We start from the raw sequence: 9,947 nt of genomic DNA on the forward strand, positions 1-9,947 counted from the left end.
CACACACACATACACACACGCACACACACATACACACACACGCACACACACATACACACATGCACACACACATACACACACATTCACACACACGCATAAATATATGAATACAGTTTGCTCGGTTTGTTTGGTGTTACTTGTGTGTATTGTTGCATGCAGGTCTGACCACTGTCCCGGGGGAAGACTCTCTCCTACGCTCAGTTCCTCTCTGTTTAGGATGGGCCAGTGAGACAACCTCTTCCATGTTAGTGTGTCTGTTGGTGTTGCCCTTCCTCAGCTCTTGTTTAGGCAGCCATGTGGAGACAGATACACAAACACATAATCGAAACTTTAAAAAGACAGCCGAGTGCGGCGGTGCAACTTTCATCCCACCGTTTGGATCTCGTGGGTTTGAGGTCAGCGTGGTCCACATAGTGAGTGCCAGGACGGCCAAGGCTGCATCATGTGACTCTGTCTCAAAAACCGAAAAACCAGGACAAAGAAACAAGGGAAAAGGAAAAGAGATACAGGAAATGGCATTACTTATTTTTATTTTATGATTGAGTGTTTTGTGGCATATGTGTACATGTGCTATGTGTGTGTATATATATATATACTATGTGTGTATATGTATATGTGCATATGTGCTTTGTGTATATGTACATATGTGTCTATGTGCTATGCGTATATGTGCTTTGTATATATGTGTATATGTACATAAGTGTCTATGTACTATGTGTGTGCCTGTGGCCAAGGCTAGAAGAAGATGTCAACAAATAGGTGCATCCATGTGGACTTGTGGGTGGTGGAAGAGCTGCAAGAGTCTAACCTTTGTGTTTGTTCCCTGGCTTTATGCTTTCTCTGGCTGCCACCATCTCTTCACTCATATTGGGAAGCCTCGAGCAGTGGGCAGCTTTTGTAGTCGGTTCAGAGCTGATCACCCAAGACGGAGAAGGTTTTGCTCTCTAACTTAACCCAGCGTTCTAACAGGGACCTTAAGGTCACCACGCACAGTGGGTGGGACCCAGTGTTCTAACAAGGATGTGCACAGTGGGCGGGATCCAGTGTTCTAACGGGGATCACCATGCACAGTGGGCGGGACCCAGTGTTCTAACAGGGATCCTGAGGTCACCATGCACAGTGGGCGGGACCCAGTGTTCTAACAGGGATGTGCACAGTGGGCGGGACCCAGTGTTCTAACAGGGATGTGCACAGTGGGCGGGACCCAGTGTTCTAACAGGGATGTGCACAGTGGACGGGACCCAGTGTTCTACCAGGAATCCTAAGGTCGCTGTGCACAGTGGGCGGGACCCAGTGTTCTAACAGGGATGTGCACAGTGGACGGGACCCAGTGTTCTACCGGGAATCCTAAGGTCGCTGTGCACAGTGTGTGGGCTGGGCTGGGTCTCCCTTCGTCCTGGTGTTCTGTGTATCTCATTTATTTTCAAGTGTGCTTTCCCAGCTTGTGGTTATCTGTTTTGTTGGCTAGTCTTTTGAGATGGGGGTCTCATTATGTGGCCCCAGGCTGACCTCAACCTGTGGTCCTCCTAGCTGAGGTTGAAAATGGTGCACATGAGCTATGAGGCCTGCTTTGTGTCTGTCTTCCTAAGGGGCACCACAGAACTGGGCAGGCATGTCTTCGGTCCTGTTTCTCTTGGGACACCTTCCTGGTTCTGTACTCTCATGTTCTATTTTCATTATGCTTTTGTTAGGTTCATTGCAGAGCATGGAGCCTCTCGTCTTCTGGATCACGTGGGCCAACTAGATAAAGTATTCAAGATTCCCCCGCTCCCAGGAAAGACACAGGCCTTGTCTCCCCGGCCCCTGGAGGAGGACACCCCAGGCCCCTTGGGCCCTGTTTCCCAGCATGGGTCAGTCAAGGTTCTGTGTCCACTGGGAGGGTGGCCATCAGCACCTGGAGAAATACTGTGACTGCCACTCTCTTTGCTAAGGTGGCATTTGTTGTGTTTACTAAGGAAGGTAATTGTTCTCCTCCCCATGCAAGGACTTCCTGGAAACCGTCAGATTGGGAACTATTCCTTGCTTTACTAGAAAACATCAATGTTTGAATGCAGGGAAGGCAGCGGACTCCAGGGCTTTAGAGCACAGGTTCACATGGGCATTGCCAAACGATAGCTTAGATTGGTTGTTTAATTCCTTAAAGATATAGTTAAGGATAAGGTTAAAGTTTGCCTTCAAGAATTGCACTGGTCAAGTAGTGACTGGAGTAATGATTTTCTGAAGAAAGAGGAACATCAGAGAAGAGGCGTGTGGGGCTCAAATCTCAGGTATCTGAGTTGATCTCACAGCGAGGTTATTCTCCAGAGCCCTGTAAGGCAGGCACCCTTCTGCTGTCTGTTGTGGGGTTTGTGTCAAGCGCAGAAGGGTGATTGCGCTTTATGGCCGTGGACTTGAGGTGAGGACTGGTTCCTAGGTCGAGCCCAATCCTCCCCGTTCCCCCAGGTGGCGCAACATCCGGCTTTTCATTTCATCCACTTTCCGAGACATGCACGGGGAGCGAGACCTGCTGATGAGGTCTGTGCTGCCAGCCCTGCAGGCCCGAGCCTTCCCCCACCACATCAGTCTCCACGCCATTGACCTGCGTTGGGGTGTCACTGAGGAAGAGACCAGGAGGAACAGGTACAGGGCCACAGGGGAGAGGAGAGGGCCGGGCGTGAACTCAAGTAATCATGGTGGGACTGCAAGAATAAGCTTTGCCCTTTACACACCAGCAAGAGTTGGTCTCCACTTTGCCCGAATGAATCAGGGCCCTTCCTCCTCTATATTTTTGCCTGGATTGCTTGGAACTGCACCCAGTGACTTCTTCCTGTCCCCACAGACAACTGGAAGTGTGCCTTGGGGAGGTGGAGAACTCACAGCTGTTTGTGGGGATTCTGGGCTCCCGCTATGGCTACATCCCCCCCAGCTATGACCTACCTGACCATCCTCACTTCCACTGGGTAAGACAGGCGAGGTTGGAGTGGCTGGGGAAGAAACAGTGGGGGAAAGCCAGCTTGACGGGGACATTGGAGTGAAACACAGGCAGAAGACGCTACAAGGCCGTAGTCTAGATGAAGCAGTTTCTTTGGGAAGGAGCTTTGGCCTGGGTTCTCAGAGGGTCTGCTTAGCTTCTGCCGTCAGACAGGTCTGGCTCTGCCTTCCCTTTGGACATTTGTAGGTTCTGTAACTTTTTAGAAACAGAGTGATCTAAATTAGTCTCAGTTTCAACACATTAAATAGAAACAATATCTACATTTCAATGTTACTATTAGAATTTTATTTAGCTGGGTGTAGTTATGTATGCCTGAGATTGGGTAGACAGGTCAGGAGTTCCAGGCCATCCTGGACAACCAAGTGTCCTTATCCCTTATCTCAGAATATAATGGAAAATGTCAGAGAAGTGGAACGTGGTGGTACGTGCCTTTAATTCCAGCACCAGGGAGTCAGAGGAAGGATTTCTGCGAGTTAAAGGCCAGCCTTGTCTGTAGAGTGAGTTTCAGGCCAGCTAGAGTAGTGAGACCCTGTCTCATACACACACACCATCTGGGAATATAGCTTACTTGCCTACCATATGTAAGATTCTGAATTCAGTCTCCAACAGGAAGGGGAAATGTATTTTTAAATACCCAGTACATGTCAATCACTTTGGTAACTGTTAGCTGGTAACTACATTTTACTGCCGGTGTCTGCGGGAAGGACACAAGTTTCCTGAGATAAGGGTGATCTCGGGCATTTGAAGCTTTCCAGAGATGGATTGACCCTTGAGGCTGACCCTGCCCATGTCTTCCTTCTTCACGTAGGCCCGGCAGTACCCCTCAGGGCGTTCCGTGACAGAGATGGAGGTGATGCAGTTCCTGAATCGTAGCCGACGCTTGCAGCCCTCCGCTCAAGCTCTTGTCTACTTCCGAGACCCTGGATTCCTCAGGTACCTGCTCTTGCTACCCAGCCAAATTTCCCTTCCCAGAGAGCCGGGCAGACCCAGTCCTCGGCAGGCTTAGTCCTCGGCCCCCAGCACCCAGTGCTGAAGGAGGCCTCTGAGAGTCTGTCTTTGCCACTTCAAGTCAGATCTCAAACTGAGGGCAGAGTTTCGGGGAGCCAGAGCCTTATCTCCTGGCTGGTTCCGGAGGCTAGGCTCTGAATCTGGCCCCACCCCTGGGTGTCTTTGGTGGTCAGCTCTGTGCCAGATGCCTGGAAACCTGACTTTATTTCTGAGTCGGAAGAGACTGCACATCGGGTCTCAGAACTGAGAAGATACCTACACGAACAGAAAGAAGTTACCTGTCGCAGGTGAGCTGAGGCGGGTGGAGGCACCTATCCAGGTGAGGTGTGATGAGGTGAGCCAGGCCTCCTCTGACTGCTTATGTCTACCTGCCTACAGGTATTCCTGTGAATGGGGAGGTGTAGCTGCTGGCCGGCCCTATACTGGGGGCCTGGAGGAGTTTGGACAGCTGGTTCTCCAGGATGTGTGGACCATGATCCAGAAGCTTTACCTGCAGGTCAGCAGGCATGCCCATGACAGGGGAGTCAGCGTGGTCATCCTGGGTGGGAAGCAAGCGGGTGGAGGGTGGGCTGTAGGCTAGGAGGCTCTGAGGAGCATGAGAGAACATAACTGTGACCTGTGACCCTCAGCCTGGGGCCCAGCTGGAGCAGCTGGAATCCGTCTTGGATGATGACTTGATCCAGACCAACTTTCAGCAGCTGAAGGAGCCACCCAGTCCTCTGCGGCCACGCCTTCTGCAGGACATGGTGCAGCAGCTGATGCTGCCCCGTGGGAGGCTGAGTCTGGTGACTGGGCAGGCGGGACAGGGAAAGACGGCCTTCCTGGTAGGCATCTCAGACAGGAGGAGGGGCTGCAGAGCTGAGGGGGCGGGGAGACTGTGTGCGTCCTAAAATGTAAAGGTGTTTGTCCTGCCCCATGCAGGCGTCCCTGGTGTCAGCGCTGCAGGCTCCCGACCAGCCCTGCGTGCCCCCCGTGGTTTTCTTCCACTTTTCAGCAGCCCGCCCCGACCAGTGTCTTGCTCACAACCTTCTCAGACGCCTCTGTACCTACCTGCATCGAAAACTGCGGGAGCCAAGTGCCCTCCCCAGTTCTTACAGGTACATACCCCGAGATTTGTAGGCTCTGCTGCCCTCCCTGCTTCCCCATCTCTGACCTTGACCTCCTCACCCACAGAGGCCTGGTATGGGAACTGCAGCAGAGGCTGCTCCTCAAATCTGCTCAGTCACTGAAACCTGGTCAGACCTTGGTCCTTATTATCGACGGGGCGGATAAGTTGGTGGGTCAGAACGGACAGCTGACTTCAGACTGGGTCCCCAAGTCCCTTCCCCGGGTGAGTGTGAGGCTGGGCTGAGGAAGGACGTTGGAGAGGAGGGTGCACTGGAGGTGCAGGGAGAGGGACCTCACTAATGCCGCTCCTTTCTCTGTCACAGCGAGTACACCTGGTGCTGAGTGTGTCTAGTGACTCAGGCCTGGGAGAGACCCTTCAGCAAAGTCAGGAGGCCTCAGTGGTGGCCTTGGGGCCTTTGGTGCCATCTTCGAGGGCTCAGTTTGTGAGAGAAGAGCTGGCACTGTATGGGAAACGGCTGGAGGAGTCACCTTTTAACAACCAGGTTGGACCCAGACCGGAATGGAGGGGATGTAGTGTGAATTGGGGTGCCCCACAAGGGTACAGCTGCTGAAGCCAGTAGCTGCTCACTAGGGCTGCTCTCTAGACTTCTCCAGACCTCTCTGCCAGGGGAAATTGTTCGTAAGATAATTCTGATTTCTCCTAAGACCGCCCAGACTTTTCCACAGTGAACAGTCTCCCTGGGGAGGGTGAGTGGAATCATGGGTAAGGTGGGCGGGGCTGAGCCGTGGAAGTCTTTCTGATAGGATCTGGCTGGGAAGTAGGAGCGGGGCTGCGTTTTGTTTGGTGGTGATGCTATGTGCTCATCCCTTAATTGGACTCTCAGGGGAGGCACTGCCTTAGCAGAGGCAAACTATGGTGGACCTCCCTCGTCCCTGCACTGAATCCTCCGCCTCTGGTTCTCTCCAGATGCGGCTGCTGTTGGTAAAGCGGGGGTCGGGCCTGCCACTGTACCTGCACCTCGTCACTGACCACCTGAGGCTCTTCACCCTCTACGAGCAGGTTGGTCGTTCCTGTCCACTGCCCGTAGCCTCCTCGGGCTGCGTTCCCTGACACAAACCCCTTAGGAGGGAAGAGTTTATTTGGCTCACATTTCGGGTGTATAGTCCCTTGTCACAGGGTTGCCGTAGTGGCGGGAGCTTGGGGCAGCTGGTCTCATTGCACCTGCAGTCCAGAAGCAAAGAGCTATAAATGCTTGTTCTCAACACAGTTTTGGTTTTTAATACAGTGCAGGATATCAGCTGAGGGAATGTTGCTACCCACAGTAGGTAGGCCTTCCTACCTCAAGTTCTCAGGACATGATCAGAATGAAACCCGATTCTTGGCTAAAGTAATCGTGCAAATAGGCCTTATCTAGGCTCCTGATAAAGTCCTGTTGTCCTTTGAAACTCTGGAATCACGCTTTTTCATACTTTCGCTTCCTTTTGCTGTGAGAAAATGCTGGCAAAGGCGTTTACACCCTTAATTAAGGGTGGAAGGACTTCTTCTGCCTCACAGTTCCTTGGTGTAGCCCACCATGGCGGAAGCCACAAGGAGCTGGAATTAGGAAACGGGAGGATGAATGCATGCTGCTGCTTAGCTTCCGTACTTTTTAAAAAGTGTTAGATTTATTAATTTCATTTTATGTGTGAGTGCCTGACCTGTACACGTACCGTGTGCAGGCTTGGTGCCCGCAGAGGTCAGAGGAGGGCATCCGTTCCTCTGCCAGAGCAACAAGTACTCTTAACTGCTGAGCCGGTCCTCTACGCCCTCCCCTCAGCTTCCGTCCAGGGCTTGGTGCCGCCCACAGCGAGCAGGTCTTCCCACCTCAAGGCGGTTCTCCACATGCGTGCCCAGGTCCATCTCACCTCAAGGCCTCACCCGGCATCCTTTATTGTCCCCACCCCCAGGTGTCTGACAGGCTGCGAACGCTGCCCGCCACTCTGCCACTGCTGCTGCAGCACATCCTGAGTACCTTGGAGCAAGAGCATGGCCCGGATGTCCTTCCTCGAGCTCTGGCTGCCCTTGATGCCACGCGGAGCGGTAAGTGGGGTGGGGGTGGGGGGGGGGGTGGGGAGGATGGGCTCTTAGCCAGAGGTATCGGGAGGGGTTGTGCACGATGCAGGTGGATTCCTTGTGTGGTTCGGCTCGGCAGAGAGTTTATGGTTTCAGGTCTGACTGTGGACCAGCTGCATTCAGTGCTGAGCACGTGGCTGGTTTTGCTCAAAGAGACAAAGAGCTGGGAAGAAGCAGTGGCTGCTGGTCAGAATGGAAGCCCTTACCCTTTGGGTCCGTTTGCCTACCTTGTCCAGAGCCTACGAAGGTAATGCTGCCCCAGCTGAGCTCCCACCAGCCTCATCGCCTCTCCGGTTAGGACATCTCATGATTCTTTAATATCACCCCAGCACTTGCCTCCCTGGTTCCTGAATGCCACCCATGCAGTTCCCACTCTGCCGTGGGAATGCCGGTGAGCTCACTGAGTGACTGTTTCTCCTCCCGAGGACAGTTTACTAGGAGAGGGCCCTGTGGAGCGCCCTGGTGCCCGGTTCTGCCTCTCTGATGGGCCTCTGAGGACAGCAGTTAAACGTCGCTATGGGAAAAGGCTGGCGCTAGAGAAGACTGCGCATGTCCTCATTGCAGGTGATTGCAGCCCACATCAGCATGGGCGGGACCTGGAGGTCAGGACCACACGCTGTCCCCTGTGCCGTAGCCCGAGACCTAGGAGATGCCAGGGATAAGCCTTTCTCTACGTCTGTTCTTGCAGCTCACCTCTGGAAGATGTGTGATCCTGATGCCTCCGGCACCTTCCGAAATTGTCCTCCCGAGGCTCTGAAAGATTTACCTTACCATCTGGTTGGTCCCCACACCTCATAGAGTCCTTAGTCCACACATCTTCTTGGGCCGTCCTTCATTCCTCCCGGTTCTGACCAGTCCCACCAGTGTCCCTAGTCTCCTTACAGACTCCTCTGACTTCTTCGAGTTTTCCCGCTCTTCCCCCCCCCCCCCCCCCCCCCCCCCCCCCCCCCCCCCCCCCCCCCCCCCCCCCCCGTGTCCCTCTCTCTGTCCTGCTTGCATAGGCACGCTTGAAGACTGGCCTAGTCCTCCTTGCCAGCGCTTTCATCTCATGGGCCCAATATGTTCTCCCCAGCTCCAGAGCGGGAACCACGCTGTCCTTGCAAAGCTTCTCAGCAATCTCCACGTGGTAGCTGCATATCTGGAAACGGGTCTGGTCTCTGACCTCTTGGAGGCGCACGTGCTCTATGGTGAGATAAGCCATGGATGTTTCTTTTGTGATGTGGGATACCCTGCTCAAGGGTAGGCGGAACAAGCTTTGAAAATGCCACAGGTGTAAGCACAGGCTCCTAGTGGGACCCTTTTGCTTTGACCTCTTAGGTAAACTGAACAGTGAATTATCTAGGAAGTTGGTTAAAATTGCAGATTCTGAGGTCACAAGATTCCACCTCTCTAGTTCTGCAGTGAGGCCCAAAGCTTTATGCTTCAAATAGGTGTTTCTGATGTGATGTACAGAGGTCACACTTTGAGACTTTTAAATTGTGAATTTTAAATACACAATATAATTTTACTTGGTGCTGAGGTTAATGGAGTCTAGGCTGGTTTCCTAATGATACTGTGCTTCTTTCTGACCTCCACTCCCTCAGTGTATGTGTGTGTGTGTTTGCAGATGAGTGTGTGTTTGTGTGTGTATGTGAGTGAGCATGTGTGTGAGTATGTGTACGTGTGTTTGTGAGTGTTTGTATGTGTTTGTGTGTGTATGTGTGTGTTTGTATGTGAGTATGTGTATGATTGTGTGTTTGTGTGTGTATTGAGTGTGTGTGTGAGTGTGTGAAATCAGCACACAATCTCATCTAGAGGCTAGAGTTGCTTGCTGTTGGTTGCAATCTGTTGCTTCCACCTTGCTCCTTTAAGGTGGGGTCTCTCACTGAGTCTGGAACTCACTTTTTTTGGTAGACGGATGGCCAACGAGATCCAGGGGTTCTTCTGTTTTTTACCCTGACCCCCAACACTGGCACTAGGGCTACCAGTGCATGTGGCATTCCTGACTTTTTATCTAGGTGCTGGGATCTGAACTCAGGTCTGCCTGTTTGCACAGCAAGCTCTCCAACCCTCTGAGTCGTCCCTCAGCTACTCTCTGTCTCTCCTCTTTCAAAACAGCTTCTTCAACGTCTGAAGTGAACCCAAAGCCCCTGGAGGCGGATGTCGCTGTGTTCCATACCTTCCTGAGACAGCAGGCCTCGCTGCTTGCCCAGTATCCTCTGCTCCTGCGTCAGCAGGCAGCCAGCCAGCCTGTAGAGTCACCTGTTTGCCGCCAGGCGCCCCTACTCGCCCAGCGATGGCACCTCCAGTGTACACTACGATGGGTTAATAAACCCCAGACCTCGGACAGTCAGCAAAGGTAAGACCCTCCTTCCCGAGAAAGAGGACAGACTAGAGCTGCCATGGAGCGGGCTCAGGCATAGAACTGCAGACCTTGAATCCCACTGACTTCCCCTAGTTCCTCTTCCCATCAACTTCTCCCACTTCCTCTTCCCATTGACTTCCCCCACTTCCTCTTCCCACTGACTTCCTCCACTTCCTCTTCCCACTGACTCCCCCACTTCCTCTTCCCACTGACTTCCTCCACTTCCTCTTCCCACTGACTTCCCCCACTTCCTCTTCCCACTGACTCCCCCCACTTCCTCTTCCCATTGACTTCCCCCACTTCCTCTTCCCACTGACTTCCTCCACTTCCTCTTCCCACTGACTCCCCCCACTTCCTCTTCCCATTGACTTCCCCCAGTTCCTCTTCCCACTGACTTCCTCCACTTCCTCTTCCCACTGACTCCCCCACTTCCTCTTCCCATT

General features: G+C 52.9%; 1 protein-coding gene across 3 annotated transcripts in view; it reads left to right on the forward strand.

Annotated features, from left to right (window-relative positions):
* The window catches only part of Tep1 (telomerase associated protein 1), a 43,384-nt gene that overhangs the window by 18,702 nt on the left and 14,735 nt on the right, over nucleotides 1–9,947 (forward strand). For all 3 annotated transcript variants that reach the window (XM_005371000.3, XM_026777939.1, XM_026777938.1), the window contains 17 exons: nucleotides 1,692–1,850; nucleotides 2,443–2,619; nucleotides 2,819–2,939; nucleotides 3,780–3,904; nucleotides 4,153–4,266; nucleotides 4,358–4,475; nucleotides 4,609–4,803; nucleotides 4,901–5,076; nucleotides 5,153–5,309; nucleotides 5,410–5,589; nucleotides 6,015–6,107; nucleotides 6,995–7,127; nucleotides 7,257–7,407; nucleotides 7,591–7,724; nucleotides 7,849–7,937; nucleotides 8,233–8,347; nucleotides 9,258–9,498. In XM_005371000.3, coding sequence (XP_005371057.1) covers nucleotides 1,692–1,850; nucleotides 2,443–2,619; nucleotides 2,819–2,939; nucleotides 3,780–3,904; nucleotides 4,153–4,266; nucleotides 4,358–4,475; nucleotides 4,609–4,803; nucleotides 4,901–5,076; nucleotides 5,153–5,309; nucleotides 5,410–5,589; nucleotides 6,015–6,107; nucleotides 6,995–7,127; nucleotides 7,257–7,407; nucleotides 7,591–7,724; nucleotides 7,849–7,937; nucleotides 8,233–8,347; nucleotides 9,258–9,498 — 2,478 coding nt within the window. The remainder of the gene's footprint in view (nucleotides 1–1,691; nucleotides 1,851–2,442; nucleotides 2,620–2,818; nucleotides 2,940–3,779; nucleotides 3,905–4,152; nucleotides 4,267–4,357; nucleotides 4,476–4,608; nucleotides 4,804–4,900; nucleotides 5,077–5,152; nucleotides 5,310–5,409; nucleotides 5,590–6,014; nucleotides 6,108–6,994; nucleotides 7,128–7,256; nucleotides 7,408–7,590; nucleotides 7,725–7,848; nucleotides 7,938–8,232; nucleotides 8,348–9,257; nucleotides 9,499–9,947) is intronic.

The sequence above is a fragment of the Microtus ochrogaster genome, unplaced genomic scaffold, assembly GCF_000317375.1.
Source record: "Microtus ochrogaster isolate Prairie Vole_2 unplaced genomic scaffold, MicOch1.0 UNK91, whole genome shotgun sequence".
Classification (NCBI taxonomy): domain Eukaryota; kingdom Metazoa; phylum Chordata; class Mammalia; order Rodentia; family Cricetidae; genus Microtus; species Microtus ochrogaster.